This window comes from Heteronotia binoei, chromosome 15, assembly GCF_032191835.1.
Source record: "Heteronotia binoei isolate CCM8104 ecotype False Entrance Well chromosome 15, APGP_CSIRO_Hbin_v1, whole genome shotgun sequence".
Taxonomy (NCBI): domain Eukaryota; kingdom Metazoa; phylum Chordata; class Lepidosauria; order Squamata; family Gekkonidae; genus Heteronotia; species Heteronotia binoei.
The window spans coordinates 7,453,431-7,477,525 of NC_083237.1; the positions used below are offsets into that span (position 1 = coordinate 7,453,431).

Genomic DNA, 24,095 nt, shown 5'->3' on the forward strand with positions numbered 1-24,095 from the left:
AACAGGGCAGTGGTATGCAAGGGAAGGGAGAACAACCTGACCCTCCAGAAGAGGAAAAATTGGCAGTGCCCAGCCTGTCTAGGTGTCCCCTGTGGGGGCCCTGCTCAGGAATGCGTGTGCAGCTTTGGTGTGTGTCTATGCGTGTAGGAGATCCAGCCAATCAGGGCAGAAGGGGGGAGTACGGGGGTGTGGCGGCTGGCAGCAGGGTGCACATCCTCCCCCTCTTGCACACACACACGAATACAAAGAGCTGCACGCACGACCTTCCAGTATCCTTTTCCCGGGACGGATGGAATTGGGGGTGGGGGTGGATCTGGGGATGGCAAAGGGAGGGAGTGAAAGAAGAGGGATCCCAATTCTCTCTTGTTTGTGTTGGCCTTTCCAGGGAAATATACGACATCCAGAGAAAGGGTTGTACGTGACAGAAGGGGGGGGGGAGGGAAGCAGGAGAGCAGAGCGGGGATATGCGTGGCAAGAAGAGATGTACATAGAAGTACAGAGCGACTACGTAGGTTGATGTAAATGGATATGGTGAAAATAAGGCAGGCAAGAGTATATGTTGTAATGAATGGGTAAGTGTACAACTGTATCAAAGGCAGATCGTATACATTGGTACCTGGATGAGTTGCACATTTCTGCATATTGTCATGTCTGCTTCTCAAACGGGTTTTAAAGAGAGGACAAGAATTTTTGACATTTTGTTGTGGCTAAAATGGAGCTTTCTAATCAGAATTCCATATTGAGAGTAGTAGTTATTCCTGGTTTCTTAATCCTGGATAACAGTCTGCTCTTCTGTGTGTGCTCCTACAGTTATATAGGAGGGTTTATGGAGCGGAATTTATTTTTAAAAGATTGTTGAGAGAACGAGTATCCCAGTTATACTCACAGTGGTGTGTGAACATGATCAGGCTTCCAGAGGAGTAATGTATGCATTTGCAAGGGAAATTGATACACCTCTTCTTATCTCCATTTAATCTTGATTTTGTTGGAACAAGGGATGCTTAGAGAGTTGCAGATATTTATTCAATACCCCCTGAGGTGACAAATGTGTGTTAACATGCATTAATCATCCTTTTCCCACACAAATGGAGAGAGACTGAAGAGTGTAGGGCACTGGGGGCAGAGTAGATTTCTTCCATCCCAGTTTTTTGTTCTGTATTACCTACCATTTAAGAGTGGGAAAAGCAGTTTACCAGATTTCAGTTCATCTGATGTGCAAGCTTGAGGCATAGAATTCCTGAGGCGGCTATGCACACGGACGTTCAGACTATTAAACCGGAAAATGTGTACTATTTTGTGTCATAGGATTGGATCTAGACTTTAGAAAATGGGTTATTTAAGGCCTACAGATACGTAAAATGGCAAGAAATTATCCTTAAATATGACAAAGAGCTTGTTGGTCTCAAAGATGCTACTGGACTCAGCTATAACTTCTTAAATATGAATGTGACTTGACCGTAAGGAAAATAGCTTGGCTTTTTAATGGTGCATTGAGAAGGGAAGGCTGAATACGTAGTTCTGAAGCTACAGATAATTCATGGGATCTTTCACAGAGGACAGTTATGGGGAATATGTGCGTTGGGGAGGTACCAGTTGAACATATATATGAAGCTGCCTTATACTGAATCAGACCCTGGGTCCATCAAAGTCAGTATCGTCTACTCAGACTGGCAGCAGCTCTCCAGGGTCTCAAGCTGAGGTTTTTCATGCCTATTTGCCTGGACCCTTTTTAGTTGGAGATGCCGAGGATTGAACCTGGGACCTTCTGCTTCCCAAGCAGATGCTCTACCACTGAGCCACCGTCCCTCCTCTATGAGAGTTTGTGATGGAGTTATGAGGGTTTGGGATGGAGTGAAATGTTATCTGAAAATATGGAATTAAATGTGAAGCTGAGAAGGACAGTCCTTGTTGGTGCTCTGTTGGCAGGAGACCTTGTGGCAGGACAGCCATTTTAAGTGTCGGGTTAAGCCCTTGGCATGACCTTGTCCATTTTTGTTAGTCGGTTAACCTGACTTCAGGGACAAAATAATCTTATTTCTTATCAAGATTGGTAGCCATGTTTGTCTGTAGCTCCAGAAAAGAGCCAGAGTCCAGTAGCACCTTAAAGAGTGACAACATTTTTGACAGGGCAGGAGCTTTTAAGAATCACTGCTCTCTTCCTTCAGATACCCTACCACAAATATTGTGTCTGGTGCTTGTGTTTTGCAGTAGTGGTCCTGGATATGGTGATCAGAACGCCACTTTGGGTTCTGTCGGCCCCTCGTCTATAAGGGACGTCTCTCTGGAGAAAACTGGGGCCACGGAAGGCAAAACTCCACCAAGTAGGGGTTGTACAGTCAGACAGCCATGAAAGGACGCCTGGCCTCGCACATCTCCCTAAAGAGCCCCTTCTCCTCTGCGTCCATTCCTTTCCCCGCCTCCTTCTCAACCCCTGGCCGCGGTGCAACAGCTTGCAACCAATCGGCGGCTTTTGGCTTCTTGGCGGCGGCCAATCGGCGCGGCGGAGAACGCGGACCGTTCTGTTTGTACACGGCTGCGGCGTGCGCTCCTCTTCCCTCCCGCGGTGTACACGCGGGATAGAACGCGGGGGAGCGCAACGTTCTGAACCGTGGCGCTCCGGGACAAGAAGCACGTCTGAATTCTGCTCTTCTACTCGCTCTGGGCGCACGGGATTTTAAAAATGCGAATCAGTGATTTCCTGTTCAGGGGGGAGGGACTCGGACCGACGGACCTATAACTCGGAGAGAGTGCATTTTTTCCTCTGTCCAGCGCCCTTTTGCTTTCACCAAGGCAGCGCTGTGAATGTGTGGGCATTGAGTGATGCAAGAAAAACTTTGCAGAGCTGCGCTCGCTGAGTTAAAGTCCCTGAAACGTTCCTTTGCATGTTCAGATGTGCAAAAGACTCCGAAACTCACAGTTGCATGACTTATGCTTTTGAGAAGAGATGCGTTGTGACCTGACCGTGGTGCCCTTAGCTCTCTGTTGAAAAGGCACTCTAAATGCCTAAATGGTTTAGAATAGGGCAAGGGATGTGTTAAAAGTGTCCAGGAAGATCAAGGCAACTACCCAAAGCGGCCTGGAGTTTGTGACATTTAGTGTCAATTTAACAATGTGGAAGCAGGAAATAACTTTCAGCCTGGGGTCATAGAGGTGGTGAGCAATTGGTATTCAGAAGTGCCTAAATGTAGGCCTTTGGATTTTCACACCCTGTCCAAAGTTGCCTGCTCTCTAGTCACACTAACAAAAGCATTTTTAAAATTTTTCTTGACATCCTGTTTCCCTCAGCTTAGGCCAGCGTCTGCTTTGCCCTAGCTATTCCATGGGCCTGAACCCCAAAGACTACATTGGCAGCCTGTTCGGCCTTCTTCAAAAGCAGAAAATTCCCAGAATCCCTTGGAACACCCTGAGGGGTCATGTCCTTCAGTGCCACCATTTTGTTCTCCCCTCCCAATGCCAAAGAAGCCAAATGCTGTTGCTGCACTTGCAAGCAGGAGCCTGGCGCTCCACCGGCAGCCCCGGCGCCGCCTCCGTCCCCACCCTGCACTCCCATCACCGTCACGGGGACGGGGCTGGCTGTCCAGTCTTCGGAGCAACTCCTCCATGTCATCTACCAGCGAGTCGAAAAGGCCGTGGGCCTGGCCGAGATGTCGCTGAGTTTGGCCAAAGCCAACAATGAGGCCCTGCAGCGCCTAGAAGAGGAAATGGGGGTGCTGCGCCAGGCAACAGCCCCTCCCGTCAAAGCTAGCCCTTTGTGTGTTCCAGTGGAGCAGCGAGAAGAGAACGAGGAGGAGGAACGAGAGGCCGAAGGCTTCCAAAATGGCGTCCAGGTGGTCATAGAAGAGCTGAGGCAGCTGGGAGCAGCCGCGGGGCCACCTGGACGCTTGGGTTTCTCTCCCGTGCAGCTGGGAGCTGGGGGGCTTGGCGGGGTACGTAGGTGGAGGATTATGGGCTTTTGGGGGGAAAATTTCTTCCAACCCCATACGCACAAAAAAACCCTGCACGCACATGATCCCCATGTCCCTCCGGTCAGGCACAGATGGCCTCATGAATATTTGATGGCCTCTCTTGCCTTCCCTGCCAAAGACCTGCTCAGGAGAGAGGCATTCTGGGAGTCACGCCAAGCTCCGCTTTGCTGTTGTGGCCTGGGGTTGAGGGACCCTGGCAGGAGCTGAAAAGTGTTGTGTGTGCATACGATCCCGAGGCTGGTATAGAAACGGGACTGGAGCTGTTAGTGGTGATTGAGGGGCATTGGCAAAACCATGGACTGGGGAAATGCAAGGTTAGCAGCAGAATGTTTTCACGCACGATGCTAAAAGGCACCTTTGGGCTTCCCATTTTATTTGTGTCAAGTGTGAATTTGGTCCCTGTAATGGGAGGGGGGGAGCAATGTATGTTTGATATTACCAATGCAGACCCGTTGAATAAAACAAAGTCTTTCCTGAGGCAGTGTATGCAGGAAGGAAGCTATAGGGCAGAGGTCCCCAGCCATTTTGAACTTACACCGTTAGAAGTTCAGGCACAGTGGGAGGGGGGGGGGGGGTGCAACATCAAAATGGCTGCCACCGGAGGCACAGCCAACTGCAAAATGTCAGAATGAGATTATGCATAATTCTGCTAGTAACTCTTCAACATTTGAGGCAGAAGCTCTGCTTTAACAGATGCCTTTTGTAAATGGCCGTATTATCTTATAATTCTGTCTTGCATACACTCGGCTTCCTGTCAATCATACAGTGAAGAACCCTGTGTTGTGGTGGCAGCCACTGACAAAGCAACGTTTATTTTAAGTCAGCACAGCCAATCAGAATACCCTCTGGGAGAGAGCTCCGACTTGCTCTGGCCACTTTTTAAAAACGCACGATGTTCTGGGATGGCACCTGGAAAGATGCCAGCAGGAGGCATGGTACCCAGGAATCCCATGTTGGACTAGATGGCCTGTATGGCGCCTTGCAATTCTGTCATTCTGTGATGCTGTGGACAGTGTTCTCTCTAAGCTGAGTTAGTGCGAGCTAGCTCACTGTTTTTTAGCCTCTGGCTTATACATTTTTGTCTTAGTTCAGGAAGGAGGGCCCCAGAACAAAGTAATTTATGCCAGGGTGTCAAACATGCGATCCGGGGACCAAATCAGGCCCCTGGAGGACTCTTATCAGGCCCCTGAGCAACTGGCTGTCATCCTCTCCCTTCTCCCTCTGTCTTGCTTCCTTCTGCATAACAGCTTGCTTTGCAGGGCTTGCTCAATCACACAGGCGCTACAGAGCAAAACCTCTGTTTTCTCCATTGGCTGAGTCTCCTCCCTTGGGGAGGAAGGAGGGGGAGGCAGAGCTTGTTTTTCCAGGTTCTCTCAATCGCACAGTAGAGCTACTGAGCCAAGCCTCTCTTCCTTCTATTGGCTGAGGCTCCCCCCAGTCCCCTGGGGAAGGAAGGAAAGAGCCAGAGCTTCCTTTGCCCAGTTCCCTGGATACCACAGGAGAAATACAAAGAAAGCACCTTTAAGATCAACAAGTGCTAATGTTTTAAGCATGTCTTAAGTTTAAAAAAAAACATATTTAATTGTGTTTGTCCGTGTCCTTTATAAAGTTTATATCTCTGCTACTTAATCTAAAGAGGTACACACATGGCCCAGCCCAACATGGCTCAGCCCAACCCGACATTGCCCTGCCCAACAAGATCTCATTTATGTCAGATCCGGCCCTCATAACAAATGAGTTCGACATCTCTGATTTATGCAGTAGCTCACAACTTTCATGCCAGTAGCTCACCAAGTGGAATTTTTCTGTATTGGAAAACACTTGGTGACTTTCCGGGGGCGGGCAGATCTGGGAGTGGGCGGGGTTTGGAGAGAGGCCTCAGCACGGTACAATGCCACAGAGTCCACCCTTCAAAAAAGCCATTTACTCCAGGGGAGCTCAGCTGGAGATCAGTTGTAAAAGCGGGAGATCTCCAGGCCCCACCTGGAGTCTGGCAACCCTAAGTGGGGAATAACACCAGGGCTGGAAGGGTCTGTCATTTTGACTGAGGGCCACCACTGAGGGTTGCTGAAATCTTTCCATCCTCAGGTAGCAGAAGACTCCTCCACAGTAGATACCTCCCTGCAGCGGGTCTACGCTGCACCCTCTTCTCCAGTCTCTCAGACAACTCTACCGGCTCTGGACGATCCTTCTCTCTCTTGCCCTGAGGTGTCTCCCAACAGCACCACCCTGGAGGATGCTCTGCATGGGGAACCACGTTTCTCTCTGGGCTTTGCAAGTCTTCCTTGCAGAAGCCGAAGCATTGGGCAGAAGAACGCCAGGCGCAAGAGGGACTTGGTCCTTTCGGTGAGTTGACTTCTTTCACTGGCTGGCAGAAGAGATTCTTTTGTTCGAGGAACCGGGGCCTCTGCAAACCTTTTATTTCAAATCAGGCCTTGAATTCAGCAGGAGCTCACAGGAGCACAGCTCCTGAACCTTTCTGAGTGTTCCCCTTCCTCCTCCCCACCTACCTTGTCCATTGAATAGTAGGTGCAGCTGCATAACAATCCCTGGATTAGGAGAGTGGGCAGCCAGCTACCAGGAGCTTTGCCACACCCCAGCAGCCCTCATTAACCCCTGGAGAAGGCCATGCCATCTTTTCTCCACTTATGTGATTTTGGGTGGAAGGTGGCTTGCTGGCCTTTTGACTGTGGGGGGAGGTGAGCAAGAAGAGCCCCAGGTGAGCGAGGCCTGCTTGGGCTTGTTGGCTCTCTAGCCAGTCCAAGCAGACCTCGCTTGCCCGGGGCTCTCCTTTCTTGTGTCGGGTTGCTTGTGGCTGGTGGTGTTGGGCAGCATATGCTAATGAGTTACGCTAATGAGCTCCACCACCTATTTTTCTACTGAACGGCCCCTGTTTCAAATTATTTCCAATTATTTTGCACAGGAGTATTGCTCCATGTTAATAGCTTTGGTCTGTTGAGTTGAAGCTGAGGCTCGGTTCCTGATCTTTCCGTTTCCTTTTCCAGAAACTGGTTCATAATGTCCACAATCACATTGCCAATGACAAGAGGTTTGACGGCTCAGAGAGGTGAGTTTTGGCTGGGGGTTGTCTGTTTCCATAAGAAATAATCTTATATAATCTGCCCCTTGCACCAAGGAACTGAGGGAGGCATATATGATCTTTTGCTTTCCACTTCAGTCTCACAACAACCCTGTGAAGTAGATTTGGGAAAGAAAGTGTGGGGCTGACCCCAGTTTACCCAGGGAACTGCATGCAGTGTGATTGCAATCTAGCCATTAAGCCACACGGACTCATAATAAGACTCTTATGCTCTTCGCAGTTGTGGAAGCAAGAAAAAATACCAGAGGAATGGGATTGGATTATAAAAGTTATGACATGGAGTGAAATGGACAAATTAACAAGAATATTAAGAGACTATGATTTAGAAGTTTTTAAAACAGAGTGGAAAAAGTTTAGAAGATATGTAGAAAAAGAGTGGAAAATAAAAGGACATTGGACAATTTTTGATAATGATTTAAGTTTTAAAAAGAAGAATATAAATTTTTGTTTTAATAGTTAAGGGTACCTTTAAATATTTGCTTTTTAAGTAAATAACACTGGCGGGGGGTCAAGTAACGGGGGGAGGGGTGGGTAGAAAGTAATATATGGGGTAGATAAAAGAAGTTTTTAAAGATGTGAGATATAGATTTATTACCATATGTTACCAATAAAATTGTTTTAACAACAACAAAAAAGACTCTTATGCTCTTAACTACTGTTAAGAAGGCAGAATTTCAATAGATGTAGCTTCTCCATTATGTAGGGCTTCAGCAGTAAAAGAAACTGCAGATCAAATTCCTTTCCTGTATTGATCTGGAAGCCCTGCTTTGTCCTATCACAAACCTAGTGTCCAGAATTTGAATAATCTCTATTGTTACTCATTAATGTCTCAGATTCAAGTTCACCTTACACCACTTAGTTACCTCTTGGTGGAAAGTAGTATCGTCAGGTTGCAGCAGGTTTATGGTGACTCTATGGTTTTCAAAGCAAGAGCCATTCAGAGGTGGTTTGCCATTGCCTACATTTGTGTAACGTCTCCTATCCAAGTACCATCTGCGCTACATCTAGAGAAGTATGGGTTGGACAGGCTAAGATTCTGAAATGGCCGTGGATAAAGGAGCATGGGTAGGAGAGCATATTATCAGGTTGTGACTTGTGACCCATCACATGGAGCCAAGGGACCATGAAAACAGCAAGAGAGGAATCAGCGAAGAACTGAGGATGAAAAAACACCAGGGAAGCAGACAGAGGAGTGGAAAGAAGAAGGAAAAGAGATTGGATTTATATCACACCCTTCTCAGAGCAGTTTACAATCTCCTTTCCCTTCCCCTCCCTACAACAGATACCCCTGCAAGGTAGGTGGGGCTGTGAGTTCTGTGATCGAACTGCTCTTAAGAGAACAGCTCTGAGAAAACTTGTGATTGGCCCAAGGTCACACCAGCAGCTGCATGTGAAGGAGTGTGGACTCAAACCCGGTTCTCCTAGGTTAGAGTCACTTAATCACAACTGGCTCTCAAAAATCCCCTGGTCAACCCTTAGACTTGTGAATGTGATAACTATACAAGCCATTGGGGTGTATGAGATGGAAGCAACTTCAGAAAATGAAACACGTGATCCCAGAGAAAACGATAACATACATCTGTAGAAAATTAGAAGAGCTTGCAACACAAGATAGACAAAAGAAACCTAGATATAGATGGGATTATTGGTGGCTGTGGTTGATGGGGAGTGTGCTATCTATAACATAATGCTGAAAGGACAAATACAGCAATGCAAGATTGTATACCTTGTTATGAATACTTGAAGAAAAACCTATATATTGTATTTTGATTTTATGGTGTTGATAATATGATTTGTGAAGAAAGAATTATATGTAAATGTATTTGCAGTTATGAGAATGGATATGGCTTATGTATATTATATAATTCAGGTAGGGTTGCCAGTGTGTTGGGAAATACCTGGAGAAATAAATGTTTCTGTGTTGGAAAATACCTGGAGATCTTGGGGGTGGATCCTTGAGTGGCCAGGGTTTTGGGAAGTGCCATAGAGTCCACCCTTCAAAGCAGCCCTTTTCTCCAGGGGAGCTGATCTCTGCCAGTTGGAGATGAGCTGTAAAAGCAGGAGATCTGCAGGCCCCACCTGGAGGCTGAAAACAATCCGAGAGAGGTCACTGTAATGGATAACACAACAAAAAATGCAAGCTAGTGACCATTTTACTAAGAAGTATATAGAAATCAATCCAAATATCCAAAACATGTATATTCCAGTCCCAAAGTAGCGTGGTGACAAGCCAATCGATTAAGTACTTGTTTCTTTCCAGTCTTCATCAGACCTGGGACCAATATTGATTCAATGATATAGATTTTTTACACAATTTTCAAAAAAGAGGGATGAAGAGCATCTCCAGCAGCAATTTCGCCTCCAGGAGCTGTAGCCAAGGTGAAATTGCTGCTGGAGACACTCTGTGTCCCTCTTTTTTGAAAATTGTGTAAAAAAATCTATATAATTGAATCAATATCGGTCCCAGGTCTGATGAAGACTGGAAAGAAACAAGTACTTAATCGATTGGGTTGTCACCATGCTACTTCGGGACTTGAATATACACGTTTTGGACATTTGGACTGATTTCTATATACTTGTTAGTAAACTGGTCACTAGCTTGCTTTTTTTGTTGTGTTACCCACCTAGAGGCTGGCAAACTTGGTTGCTGGAAAGGATTTATATAAAATTAGGTGGACTTTGAGTGGGTTTTTTTTTTTTTTGCTGTTGTAAATGTTTAACAGTATGTAGGATAGTAATGTAAGGTAAGGTAAGGTAAATTTATTTTTATATCCCGCCCTCCCCCGCCAAAGGCAGGCTCAGGGCGGCTGATATATCCCCCCCCCCCAAAAAAAAAATATTTTCCCATGTACTACCTGGGTTGGTTCTACTTAGCTTCTGAGATCTGATAAGACCAGGCTAGTTACTCCTTAACATGCTTTTTAATCTTGCGTACTCACAACTGGTTTAAGGAATGATGAAAGGCCAGTTTCTTTTTTTCCTTCACACACATGCATGCCGTCTTGGGAAATGATTACACCGGAAGCAAAAACTAAAATAAGCATTATGTAGAAGAAGGGGTCCCCAAAAATTTTGAGCCTCTGGGCACCTTTGGAGTTCCGGCACAGCATCGTGCGCGTGGCCACAAAATGGCTTGTGCATAAGATGGAGCCAGCCACAAAAATGGCCGCTACAGTTTACCTTCTGTCACCCAGTGAAGACCCTTCTGCTCTGGGGGTAGCTAGCTGCTGTCCACGCAACCTTTTGAAAAAAACCTGCACGGCCAATTAAGCCTCCAGTGGCCAATCAGAAGTCTTGCTGTGCGAAAGCCACACTTGGCACATGCCAGGAAATACGTCGGTGAGTGCCACAACACCCATGGGCGCCTCGTTGGGAAACCCTGATATAGAATGAAGGAGCCTTGAAATGTCCAGGAGCCAGAGAGGCATATACATATTTAAAATAAATAGACTGAAATAAAACAAGAGGTAACAGTTACTTGATCTTGTTTGTGTGTGCATGTGGGGTGGGGGGTATATTCTGGTTTTTTTCATGCTGGGCAACTTGGGTCTAGCCGTTTTCTCTCCCCTAATTTAAAGCCCGATTTAACCACAATGTTTGGCTGCGGCTGAAGCACTTTCCCGTGGGACTTTGCGTTTGCACAGAGCCTTGTTTAAACTGGGTTGCTCACTTGGGAAGGGCATCGGTCCAAGACAAAAGACCCTCGGGAGAGCACTTTCGCCTTGCCAACTTCGCATTTAAATCAAGCCTAACACATCCTCTCTGACACGATTTTGTTGGTGAGAACGGCCAGGAGATGTCAAGGCAGGTGTGCCCACGTTCACTCCTCCCCTCTCTCCCCCTCCCTCTTTCTCTTATAGCATTAAATCTTCATGGAATATCTCTGTGGTGAAATTCTTGCTGGAGAAACTGAAGCACGAATTGGTTTCAAATCACCACAATTACACAGACAAAGAGCTAAAAGGTAAGATGGGGATGAATAAAAAAAAAAAAAATCTTCCCGCATCTCATTTCAGGATGTTATTGCTAGAGCCAGAACAGAAACATTTCCATTTATCTTTTCCTCCCCTGCCATGATAGTCTTTTCCAATCTTTTCTTTTAAAAGGCATTTTGGCTAGAAATGAAATCAACATAGTTTTTGGAAAGGTTTCTCCAACAAACAGGTGTGTGCATGTGTGAGAGAGAACTCTAGAATCTATTAATAATAATTCCATTTTGTGGGCTTATTTATTATTTACTACTTAATTACAAAATTTGTACCTTTCTGTTCTCATCCAAGCCAGATTTAAAATATACATAATAAGGAACACACCATTAAAATGTACATAATAAGGAACACGTCATTAAAACAATTAACAATCTAAAACACACATGTACAAGTAGGGTTCCCAGCCTCCAGGTGAGGCCTGGAGATCTCCCACTTTTACAGCTCATCTCCAGCTGGCAGAGATCAGCTCTCCTGGAGAAAATGGCTGCTTGGAAGGGGGAGACTCTATGGCATTGTCTCATGCTGAGGCCCCACCCTTCCCTAAACCCAGCCCTCTCCCAGATCCACCCCCAAAGTATCCAGGTATTTTCCAGCACAGACCTGGCAACCCTACCCAAACAACAAACTCGTTCCTTCAAGGTGAGCACAACCTCGTCCAGAATGGGTTCCAGTTCAGACCCTCCGCTCACCAGTGGCGCTTCCATCTTGCTGGGATTGAGTTTAGATTTTTAGCCTGTACCCACACCAAATCTGCCTCCACCTTAGGGTTTCTACAACCCTTAACTTCATTTATACCCAGGGCCAGCTCTGCCATTAGACAAACTAGGCAGCTTTCTAGGGCGCTGGCTTTCTGGGGGCGCTGAACTGAGTGCCCCCCGTGTGACAGTGATGTTATCAGTGCAGGGGGCGGGGAGTGTAGGATTGCCAAATCCAATTCAAGAAATATCTGGGGACTTTGTGGGTGGGGCCAGGAACAAGGTTGTGACAAGCATAATTGAACTCCAAAGGGAGTTCTGGCCATCACATTTAAAGGAATCGCACCCCTTTTGAATGCCTTCCCTCCATTGGAAATAATGAAGAGAGGTACCTTCTTCTGGGGCTCATAGAACTGGACCCCCCGGTCCAATCCTTTTGAAACTTGGGGGCTGTTTTGAGGCGAGGCATCGAATGCTGTGCTGCAAATTTGGAGCCTCTACCTCAAAAAAACTAGTCCCCATAGGGATTAATGGCATTTCCCTCCCCGCCACTTTCTGATTAACCTGAAGCAGGGAGAGGGCCTCCAAACTGCAGGACCCCCTTCCCCCACCTGGGGATTGGCAACCCTAGGGATTTTCTTTGCCTAGGGTGCCAGACAGTCTGGGGCCAGCCCTGTTTATTCCCCACTTTTCTCTCCAATGGGGTACCCAGAACCGCTTACTTAATTCCCTTCTTCTCCATTCTGTTCTCACAATAACCTTGTGAGGTAGGTTAGGCTGAGTGGGTGTGACTAGCCAAAGGTCACCCAGCAACCTTCCGTAGCAGACTGGGGATTTGAACCTGGCTGTCCCAGATCCTAAGCCTGACACTTTAATCACTACACCACAATGACTGTTAAACACTGGTTGTTTGCTTGCATGCTGGTCGTTCATTTACCCAGGGCTTTTTTTGTAATAGAAACTCCTTTGCATATTAGGCCACACACCCCAGATGTGACCAATCCTCCTAGAACTTACAGGACTCGCAGCACAGGGCCTGCTGTAAGCTCCAGGAGGATTGGCTACATCAGGTGGGTGTGGCCTATTATGCAAAGGAGCTCCTGCTACAGAAAAAGCCCTGCATTTACCCCTCGTTCCGGTCACCCTGCTTTCCCTACTTGTGATCGCCTCGCTTTTTTAAACTCTGCTAGGAGCCTGCGTGGCCTACTTCCTGACCAAGCGGCGTGAGTACCGTAACTCTCTCAACCCCTTCAAAGGTCTCAAAGAGAAGGAGGAGAAAAAACTACGCAGCAGACGCTATCGGGTAAGGCAGAAGTGCTCCACTCCAGAACTTCAAGGGCTTTTTCTGCACTGTTGTTAACTCAAGAGGGCCACGCTGCTGGGTTAACTGCCCGAAAGGCACGTTTTGTCAGGATTTAAATCCAAATACATGTGTACAGCCATTTGATTTTGGGATATTTGTAAACAAATAAAAATTCGCACCGCAGTGCGGGAGGCTGCTGCATCAGTATTCTTGCTCACATACCTCTGTTCGACAGATGAAGAGGGAGGCTGCATTCAGAATCACAGATTAAAGGGAAGTGTACACAAACCCAGCCTGTTTCTGAGTTTACCCACAGCCCTGTCTTCTCTATTCTCATACTTCAGTTCAGTCTTAACTTCAGGTAGCGAATATGGTTGCCAAGCTTCAGGTAGGGCCTGGGGATCTCCCAGAATTACAGCTGATTTCCAGATGAAAGAGATCCGTTCCCCTAGCGCTAATGGCTGCTTTGTAGGATGGAATTTATGTCATTATTCCTCACTGAGCTCCACCCCAAATCTCCAGGAATTCCCCAATCCGGATTTGGCCACAGGGTTTACAAATTTAGGTGCATTGGGTTAAGCAGAGTTTTTTAGACCAGTTTTGCACTAGACCTTTAATCCTGGTGTAGCCCTGTCCCCAAGCTGACATTCTGTACTAAAATTGCAGAATCATTAAATCGTAGAGTTGGTTTCTCTGATTCTGTTATTTTAGTGTAGAATGTCAGTTTGGGGACAGAGCTAAACCAGGATTAAAGGTCTAGTGCGAAATTGGTTTTCGTTTGCTCCCCGCTACCTACGATAATAAGCCTGAATTAAACCTCGGTTTAGGATCCCAGTTGGTGGTGAAGAGGGAAGATAATGCTAGTTAACCCGTTTCCTTTTTTTTTAAGTAAAACAATTTATTGTAATATATTGTAATAACATATTTTCATTTGTCATTAAATGTTAGAACACATACATCACATTTTCTCCACCCCACCCACCACCCTTTTGTGATCCCCAGCAGTGCATATTCCCCCTTATCAAACGTCCCCAGATTATTTAATCTAATTTGTTATAAGGTAAAAAACTTTGTCTATTAGAAAATCTTTCTCCAAAAAGCTCAAAGGTTATAATCCGTCTTCATGGTATTTCTTTTTAGTCATTGGGAAAGAGGGGAAAAAAAACATTATGAAGATTATAATCCAATAATCAAGTCTTTTAAACTGTAATCCATACATCGTTTCTTTAAAGGTTAACCATTGTTGAATATCACCAAATGTCCTTTAACGTTCCATTGTTTTTCAGTATATTTTTGAAACTTTCCCCAGTCGTTTTTAAATTTCTCTAAATCTTGTTCATTTAAGATTCTCGTAAGTTTGTCTATTTCACTCCAATGCATAACTTTCAAAGTCATTCCCTTACTTCTGGTATTTTGTCTTGTTTCCACATTTGCGCATGCAATGTCCGTGCAGCTGAAAGCATGTACCAAATTATTATTCTATCTTGCTTTTGAAATTTTTCCATTTGTAATCCCAGCAGGAAAATATCTGGTGCTTTCTTAATATTATATCCCAAAACTTTCGAGATCTCCTGCTGAATCATTTGCCAGAATTGCTTCGCCTTTTCACAAGTCCACCACATAGGGTAAAAAGATCCTTCGTGGCGTTTACATTTCCAGCATCTATCCGACAACTGATTGTTGTAGTTAACCTGTTTTCATACCTCAATGGTAACTGAAGTCAGGACTGGCATGTGGGGTTGTGCCGCCCAAGGCAGAACCCCAACACACACCCTGAGGAAAGCGCGCACACGTGGGGTGATGATGTCATCCAGAGGTGATGTTATCACACTGAGCACTCAGTGCTTCCCCTCTCCAGCGCTCTCCAAGTTCAGAGGGCGCCGAGGATGGGAAGCACCGTTCTTTCTGGGAGCTGAGGGGCAGGGGGAGCTCCTCCAACCCCTCAGAGCCCAGTTGGATGCTCAGGGATGGTGCAAGCGGGGAGGGGGTGCTTGTCTCCCACCCCTGCTGGGAGCTGTCACCCTAAGCAATTGCCATGGTCAGTGACTCCCACACGCTGGCCCTGCTTAAGTTACAGTTTATGATTCTCACTGCAAGAATGTTAGGGAGAAGAGGGAGGTGCATATGAGACGCACAACAACTTGGGTTCTTGCATGTTTTTCTTTAGCCGCATCTGAATGTAGAAGAAGAATTGCAGATTTATACCCCACTGTTCTCCCTGAATCAGAGACTCCGAGTGGCTTACAGTCTCCTATATCTTCTCCCCCCACAACAGACACCCTCTGAGGTGGATGGGGCTGAGAGGGCTCTCACAGCAGCTGCCCTTTCAAGGACAGAGACTCAGAGCGGCTTACAATCTCCTATGTCTTCTCCCCCCACAACAGACACCCTGTGAGGTGGGTGGGGCTGAGAGGGCTCTCACAGCAGCTGCCTTTTCAAGGACAGAGGCTCAGAGCGGCTTACAATCTCCTATGTCTTCTCCCCCCACAACAGACACCCTGTGAGGTGGATGGGGCTGAGAGGGCTCTCACAGCAGCTGCCCTTTCAAGGACAGAGGCTCAGAGCGGCTTACAATCTCCTATGTCTTCTCCCCCGACAACAGACACCCTGTGAGGTGGGTGGGGCTGAGAGGGCTCTCACAGCAGCTGCCTTTTCAAGGACAGCTCCTGTGATAGCTATAGACAGCAAACCAGTGGCGGTACAGTGATGGCAAAATAGAAAAAACAGCTGCACCTGATAACAAAACTATTGAATAACTTGTAATATTTCTATAAAGTTAACACTACAAATACAAAAGATACATAGCAAAATTCAAAACGATACTTCTTTTGACTCTCTGCGGATTGAGCTTTGGATCTTTTGTGACCTTTATTAAAGAAGAAAACTTTGAGGAGTCACACAGAAAGAACTTCTTGTTGCTTTAAGAGACACTGGACCTTTGGAGGTATCGTTTAGAATTTTGCTATGTGTCTTTTGTATTTGTAGTGTTAACTTTATAGAAATATTATAAGTTATTCAATAGTTTTGTTATCGGGTGCAGCTGTTTTTTCTATTTTCCTGTGATAGCTATGGCTAACCCAAGGCCATTCCAGCAGGTGCAAGTGGAGGAGTGGGGAATCAAACCCGGTGCTCCCAGATAACAGTCCATGCACTTAACCACTACACCAAACTGGCTCACAGTGTAGCCACAGGCACCAGGCAGTGTCAGCACTCGGGAAACTATGCTAGGGAGAGATGCTACAACTCTGTTTTTGCCTTTTAAATCAAAGGCATCTTACAGCTTGACGCACTGCAGCCCATACAGGCTGAGTCCGAGGTCCCCTCCCTGTGTGCTATGTAACCGTCGCACCTGACTTGCAGGTTTTCCGAAATTCCTGTGTGCGGTGCCTGACTTGGACCGCGACTGCAGCATTCTTGAAGAAGGGGCTTCAGCCCCTTTTTGCCAACCTCCCATCTGGGGAGGGATGCTGTTTGGCCCATTGGGGAAAACCACGAGTGTATGGTTGGATTCACCAACAGCCCACATAGCACGCTCCTGTGGCCACAGCAAGTCATGAAAATGGTGGAGGAGGAAAGACTGAAGCTTCTCCTCCATGTGGAGTCTTGTGTTCAGTTTTGGGCACATTTTAAGAAGGATATAGACAAGCTGGAACGGGTCCAGAGGAGGGCAACAAAGATGGTGAGGGGTCTGGAGACCAAGTCCTATGAAGAAAGGTTGAAGGAGCTGGGCATGTTTAGTCTGGAGAGCAGGCGGCTGAGAGGTGATATGATCACCGTCTTCAAGTACTTGAAGGGCTGTCATCTAGAGCAGGGGTGGCCAACGGTAGTTCTCCAGATGTTTTTTTGCCTACAACTCTCATCAGCCCCAGCCATTGGCCATGCTGGCTGGGGCTGATGAGAGTTGTAGGCTAAAAACATCTGGAGAGCTACTGTTGGCCACCCCTGATCTAGAGGATGGTGTGGAATTGTTTTCTGTGGCCCCAGAAGGTAGGACCAGAACCAGTGGGTTGAAATTAAATCAAAAGAGTTTACGGCTCAACATTAGGAAGAACTTCCTGACCGTTAGAGCAGTTCCTCAGTGGAACAGGCTTCCTTGGGAGTTGGTGGGCTCTCCGTCCTTGGAGGTTTTTAAACAGAGGCTAGATAGCCATTTGACAGCAATGAAGATCCTGTGAATTTAGAGGGAGGTATTTGTGAGTTTCCTGCACTGTGCAGGGTGTTGGACTAGATGACCCTGGAGGTTCCTTCCAACTCTATGTTTCTATAATTCTGTGTACCACAGTCATAATCCAAATCAGACACTGTGCATGGGAACTGAAGATAGCCTGTGGATCACATGTGAGTGTTAATCATGGGAGAGACCTCAGACCCAGCCTCTATACTCCATAATGTATGAAGAGATCCTTATGTGAATGGTCTTGGGAGTACAGTTATTAGAAATTTCAATGGGGGATCACTAGCCCTTTATGGAGAAGAAGCATTTAGCCTTACGTTTCTTTTTTAAAAAATATAAATGCCCTGTAATAATACCCTCCTGTGAGTTCATCTGTGATATGTGCATGCTGAATACATTCCATCAGTTGCATCAAACAAAATGTGGCTTAAAATGCACTTTAGTTTGGATAATTCATACGTGCAGTGATCAGCTCTTAGTCTTTGTCTGTTTTTTGTTCTTCACATTTGAACTCTGGCTAATCTTTGACTTCAGAATAGGCTAGAAGAGATGTGAGTCTGTGACTTTTTACAGCCTGATTTCAACAGCGCTAGGACAGAATTCTGCTAAATTAAATTACTGCTTAAAGCAGCAGTCCTACGCACATCTATTTAGGATTAAACATCTGAGTGAACATGCGTAGGACCGAGCTTCATAGATGTTTCGAATTGCAGCATTCTGGCATGACCCTATGCATGTTTGCTTGGAAGCAAGTGGGCTGAACTGAATTAGACTGCCTCCAACTGAAGGCAGAATTTGAATGGTGATTTACTTCTTTAATGACTATGCTCAAATAAATTTTCAGACTGAAAGAGAAAATCCAGCTCCTGCTTTATGAACCATCTGTAAAGGATGTCATGCGATTAAGAGACTGCAGGGGAGTATCAGTTTAGGATAAAGGTTAGAATAAGGGAAGAGCAAAATGTGCCTAGGAAAGAGGGGGCTCATTAAAATGATGGTGAATGTTAAGAAAGCTTTAAGCACAAAGGATAACACTGTCAGCAATGTCTTAAAAGCTGCAAACTCATGAACACTTTTGGGGGGGTATTTTTGTATTTTCTCATATGTGCATGTATGCACACGCACATGTGTATATGTGTGCACCTGGAAGTCATAGTGACTTCTCATCATTGACCCCTACTGGGAGCCTGGAGGATATTCATGGAGGTGGCTGAATGAAGCCTACCTCTGCCTCCTACTGCTGGTATTCCAAAGAGATCTTCCATCCAGGTACTTGCCAGAGTTGACCCTGCTTAGCTTCCAAGATCTGGCTATCCAGGTCAGGGCTTTTGGAGGAACCAGATGTGTTCCAGTACACATCTGGCCCCACTGTTGGACCTCCTGATGGCACCTGCATTTTTTAGCCACTGTGGGACACAGAGTGTTGGACTGGATGGGCCACTGGCCTGATCCAACAGGGCTTCTCTGATGTTCTTATGTGACACAGAGTGTTGGACTGGAGGGGCCACTGGCCTGATCCAACATGGCTTCTCTTATGTTCTTATGTGTCACAGAGTGTTGGACTGGAGGGGCCACTGGCCTGATCCAACATGGCTTCTCTTATGTTCTTACGTGACTCAGAGTGTTGGACTGGATGGGCCCTTGGTCTGATCCAACAGGGCTTTTCTGATGTTCTTACGTGACTCAGAGTGTTGGACTGGATGGGCCCTTGGTCTGATCCAACAGGGCTTTTCTGATGTTCTTATGTGACACAGAGTGTTGGACTGGAGGGGCCACTGGCCTGATCCAACATGGCTTCTCTTATGTTCTTATGTGTCACAGAGTGTTGGACTGGAGGGGCCACTGGCCTGATCCAACATGGCTTCTCTTATGTTCTTACGTGACTCAGAGTGTTGGACTGGATGGGCCCTTGGTCTGATCCAACAGGGCTTTTCTGATGTTCTTATGTGACACAGAGTGTTGGACTGGAGGGGCCACTGGCCTGACCCAACATGGCTTCTCTTATGTTCTTATGTGTCACAGAGTGTTGGACTGGAGGGGCCACTGGCCTGATCCAACATGGCTTCTCTTATGTTCTTATGTGTCACAGAGTGTTGGACTGGAGGGGCCACTGGCCTGATCCAACATGGCTTCTCTTATGTTCTTATGTGACACAGAGTGTTGGACTGGATAGGCCATTGGCCTGATCCAACATGGTTTCTCTTATGTTCTTATGTTGGTACCGCAGTCTCCAGAAGCAAGTGACCACGGTATTGCAGGCATATAGGCAGACACTAACAGGGCCGGATCTGGGGGGAGGGGCAGAGGGGCGTGCTTGCCCCGGGCGCTGATGGAGGGGGGGGCGCCAAATTGGGTATGGAGTCCATTGTATTCTATGGGACCATACGATAGAATGGCCCATAAGAGGGCGTCATTTTTTAAATTCCCCCCCCCTTCAAAAAATGTAGATGTAGATCCAGTCCTGGACACTAAGCATCTTCCTGTTTACTGTCACTAAATCCCTTTGAAGTATAGATCTTTCGGGAAAAGCAGCTTCTGTCAGTCTCCTCCCTCCCTCCCTCCCTCTGTTCCATGCCCAGAAGATGGAGCCTCATGAACACTTCTCTGAAAGGAAATCCTATTGAATAAAATGGGACTGGCGTGCGTAAAGTGTGTTATTAAGTCATAGCCAATAGGGATTTCAAAAGCCATGAAACAGTTGGCTTGCCACTGCCAGCCTCTCTTTGGCAATCCCACATTGCCTTGTTGGTCTCCTGTCCAAGTACCAATCAGAGGCGACCCTACGAAGTTTCCAAGATCAGATCAGGCTAGCCGAGGCCATCCAGGGAAGGTAAAATGGGACATTTCTAAGTTATGTATAAGATTGTGCTGCGATATGTGTGGGAGTGTGTGCCATAGGACGCTCTCAGCCAGAAAGACGTTACTTGATCAAGCTTGTTAAATAAACCATCACTTTACTTCCTATTAGCTCTCCACTTGAGAGAAAAGACGAAACCAAGACACTTGGATCATTTAGCCTGCATCCCACTTGTTTTCCGTGGCACTTATCAAAGCAGCAATAATCTTCCTTTAAAAAAGATACCTGTTTGCATTGCAAATTGCTAGTCTGGGAGTGAGAGCCCTCTACTGCCACCCGCCAGTTCCTGTGCTTGCCTATAAAAGGCTGGATAAAGGAGAGCTGTGACTTTGCACATCTGCACTAAGCAGCTTCCAGTTTTAATGAGAATGTGGGCTGCAAACAATGCATAGTTGAGATTGCCTATTTTCAGACCCTGGGTAAATCTCAACTATGCATTGTTTGGCCACAAAACCCTATTTGTCAGGGTCATTCCCTGTTTCTCCTGCCTGCTTGTTGTAAATGATTGTCCTTTTGTCCCTTTTTTTGCCCGAGCTTCTAGAATCGCCACGCTTGAAGGCTCATCTGCCTTACCAGAGATAAATATCTGAGTGGGCGTATCCTCTGTGCGATGCACATGTGTGTAAATGCATGCATGTGACCAGTAAAGTAAATAGGTTTGCCAGCCTCCGGGGGGGGGGGGGGTAACAGTAAAACTTATGAGACCATGCTAAACCAGAAGAATCAACAGAAAAAAAAAACGGTGTAATGGCTCCATATGAATTCGAATTTGATTCTATTCAAATACAGTATTTGTTCCCAGTAATACACAAAATTCTGAATGGACAATATGCTGCAACAAGAGCTGTAGTATTATCGCAATACAATAAAAGCTATTTCCACAAGGTGCAGTGAAGTCCCCAACAGGTAAAACACAGTCTCAAAATCTGTAGCAGACATTCAAGAAGAATGAAAGCAGTTGATTCCAGAGCGACAGAGGTTTCCTCAGTCTTCATCGAGTCTGCATAAATTCAGCAATGGAACCAAAGCGTTAAACAATTCATCCTGACAGTTCTAAGTCACTTCTCGCTGTACGTGACTGTCTTGTCAATTTCAGATCAGCCATAAGGTTCTTGAAGAAGAACAATAGTCTCATATGGCAAGAAGTGACTTAGAACCGTCAGGCTGAATTGGACAACGCTTTGGTTCGATTGTTGAATTTATGCATCCTCAAAGCCACATAGTCCAACAAAAAAGCGTTAGAGCTGTGGCATTGAACTCATATGTTATGAGGGCCAGATCTGACATAAACGAGGCCTTATCGGGGCAGGCCATGTTGAGCTGGGCCATGTGTGTACTTATTTAAGATTAGGTAGCAGAGACATAAACTTTATAAAGGACACAGACAAACACAAAGATTTTTTTTAAAAACCCTGAAAATAAAAATGCTTAAAACATCAGCACACATTGGTCTTAAAGGTGCTTTCTTTGTATTTCTCCCATGACATCCAGGGAACAGGGCAAAGGAAGCTCTGGCTCTTTCCTTCCTTTCCCAGGCGACCGGGAAGGGTAGGCGCCTCAGCCAATAGGAGGAAGAGAGGCTTGGCTCAGTATCTTCTGTGCAATTGAGAGAGCCTGGCAAGGCAAGCTCTGCCTCTGCCCTTCCAAACCAAGGGAGGAGCCTCAGCCAGTGGAGAAAATAGAGGTTTTGCTCTAGCTCCTGTATGGTTGCACAAGCCTTGCAAAGCAGGCTGTTATGCAAAAGGAAGCAAGAGGGAGGGAGAAGGAAGCAAATGACAGCCAATTACTCAGAGGCCTGATAGGAGCCCTCCGGGGGCCTAATTTGGCCCCCGGGCCTCATGTTTGACACCCCTGCCTTACAGCTTGGGCACAATTCAGTTGGGAATGTTAAAGTGTTTGGAATTAAATTCCTGGTTGCAGCATTACGTACATTAAGAGGGAAGTCGTGACGCTCCCCTTCCCAGGTTGTGCCCCCAAATCTCCAGGGCTGGCCTAACCATAAGTTGGCAACCCTGTGTCATACTCAGCACACTGCATTGGTGAAGCTGGATTTATTTATTTGCTTTATTTATAGCCTGCCTTTCTTGCCGCATGGAATGGAAGACCCATGCAGGTATACCCGCTTGACTCTTTCTGGCTGAGACTCAGAATGGAGTCTTGCACTTGAAAGGCCCGAGAAATTGTTGAATCCTGAATTTTTGTTAACTAGCAGGAGAGTTCAGCTTTTTTCAAACATTTCAGCCAAAAGTACAATGATTATTTTAGCTTTTACAATAGTGCAGGACAAGCTCACTCAAGGGGAACAGGAAGTAAGGCCTTCAGTACTGTGCAGAGGCGGCAGTCATCCGTGGAATGGTATTGGCCGAGCATTATAAGCACAGGGTTGCCAACTTTGGGTTAGGAACATCCTGGAGGTTTGAGGACAGAGGCTGGTGAGGATGGGGTTTGGGGAGGTGAGGCAACTCAGTGGGGCCTAGTGCCCTATGCATCACTCCACAAAGCTTTTCCCCAGGGAGCTGATCTCTGTAGTCTGGAGACCTCCGGGCCCCACTTGGAGGCTGGCAATCCTAAGGGTTTTTCTCTGAAATATTAGAGGCTATTTAAACTTATCGTGGGCCGTATACTGCATGGGCCTTGAGTCTGAGGACAGTTCTGTCCAGAGCTTTTTCTGTAGCAGGAAAAAACCCCTGATATAGCCAATCCTCCAAGAGCTCACAGGGCTCTTAGTTCAGGGCCTACTGTAAGCTCCGGGAAGATTGGCTACAGCAGGAGGGTGTGGCCTAATATGCAAATGAGTTTGTTACAAAAAAAAAAGGCCCTGGTTCTGTCATCCTCCATTCAAGACTAGCCCTGCCACTAGGCAAACTAGGTGATTGCCTAGAGCGCTTGTTTTCTGGGCGCACCAAATTGCGTGTCCTCGTGATTTGGTAACATTATCACTGCAGGGTGGGAGCCAGAAATTAGCCTTGCCTAGGGTGCCAGACAGTCTAGGGTCGGCCCTGCCTCCATTCGAGACAATTCAGCAGGAGAATGTGAAGGAAGAACTGGGCTGGGGGAAGAGAGGTTTGGAAAAAGCAAAATGGGACATGTGAGGACAGCAGCGGTGAGTAACTGCAGGGGTGGAATCAAACACGGTATTCTTAGAATGACTAATTATGCTTCCTCTTGTCTCACCATCAGCTTTTCGCAAACCGCTCGGGGGTGGCGCGTCTCCTAGGCCCTGAGGAGCAGCGCTTGTGGCAAGGCGTAACCGAAGAGCTCATGTCGGACGAGGAGGACAGCCTGAGCGAACCAGGGGTGTGGGTGGCACGCCCCCCACGATTCCGGGCTACTCCCCTCACCCAGCTCTGCTACCGGCTCGACGCCAACTCGAAACACGGCACCAAAGCAAACCGGATGTACGGGCCGCCCTCGGATCGCTTACCCTCTGCCGAAATCCAGCTTCTGCCCCTCCACCTTTACAACCCCCATTTTCAAGAGGAAGAAGCCAGGGCTGGCACGCCCCCTTGCCCGCCTGGCCACAAAGGCTTTTGCCCTGACCTCAGCTCCTTTGTGGAGATCAAGGTGGAAAAGGACGAGTGACCAAATATGGCTGCTTGAAGCAACCAGAATAAAGGAGAGCAGGGAGGTCAAGGTTTTGAAAGACGCTACAGCTGCCCACCTTAGGTCTTTCTCCAAGATGGGGAGAGAAGCAAGTGGTTTGCCATGCCCTAAGGAATTAAGGAATAAGACACCCTGTTAGGAGTCAAGATAGAGAAGAAACAGTGACTGGGACACACAGTGCTGGAAAAGAACCTTCTAGAATAAAGGTGGGAGACTTGTATTCAGTGAGTCAACAGGCTAGGCGTGGACAGGATTACAAAGGCAATCCGGTGAGCTCTTCTTAAACAGGGCTCCATTATGGAAGGGTTGAATCAGGAACTACAGCTATTCTCAGAGGCACCCTTGAGTTCCTGGCTCGGAAAGGTTGACAGAGGTTTGCTAAAGAGAAGGGAACTGTTTTCCGTTTAGC

At 46.7% G+C, this 24,095-nt stretch overlaps 1 protein-coding gene across 1 annotated transcript; it reads left to right on the forward strand.

The window, feature by feature from the left end:
• Positions 1-235: 235 nt before the first annotated feature.
• Positions 236-23,677, forward strand: C15H14orf93 (chromosome 15 C14orf93 homolog). Its single transcript, XM_060255369.1, has 7 exons — positions 236-269; positions 3,286-3,926; positions 6,054-6,311; positions 6,971-7,032; positions 10,926-11,029; positions 12,940-13,052; positions 23,264-23,677. Exons 2-7 carry the CDS (start codon positions 3,414-3,416, stop codon positions 23,663-23,665), a joined length of 1,452 nt encoding a protein of 483 aa, XP_060111352.1. The 5' UTR covers positions 236-269; positions 3,286-3,413; the 3' UTR covers positions 23,666-23,677.
• Positions 23,678-24,095: the final 418 nt, after the last annotated feature.

Bases quoted from the DNA above. Each gene is read 5' to 3' on its own strand.
- C15H14orf93 (XM_060255369.1), top strand. From the start codon at position 3,414: ATGTCCTTCAGTGCCACCATTTTGTTCTCCCCTCCCAATGCCAAAGAA. The intron at 7,033-10,925 runs GTGAGTTTTGGC...TTTCTCTTATAG, and splicing joins AGGTTTGACGGCTCAGAGAG to CATTAAATCTTCATGGAATA. The intron at 11,030-12,939 runs GTAAGATGGGGA...AAACTCTGCTAG, and splicing joins CACAGACAAAGAGCTAAAAG to GAGCCTGCGTGGCCTACTTC.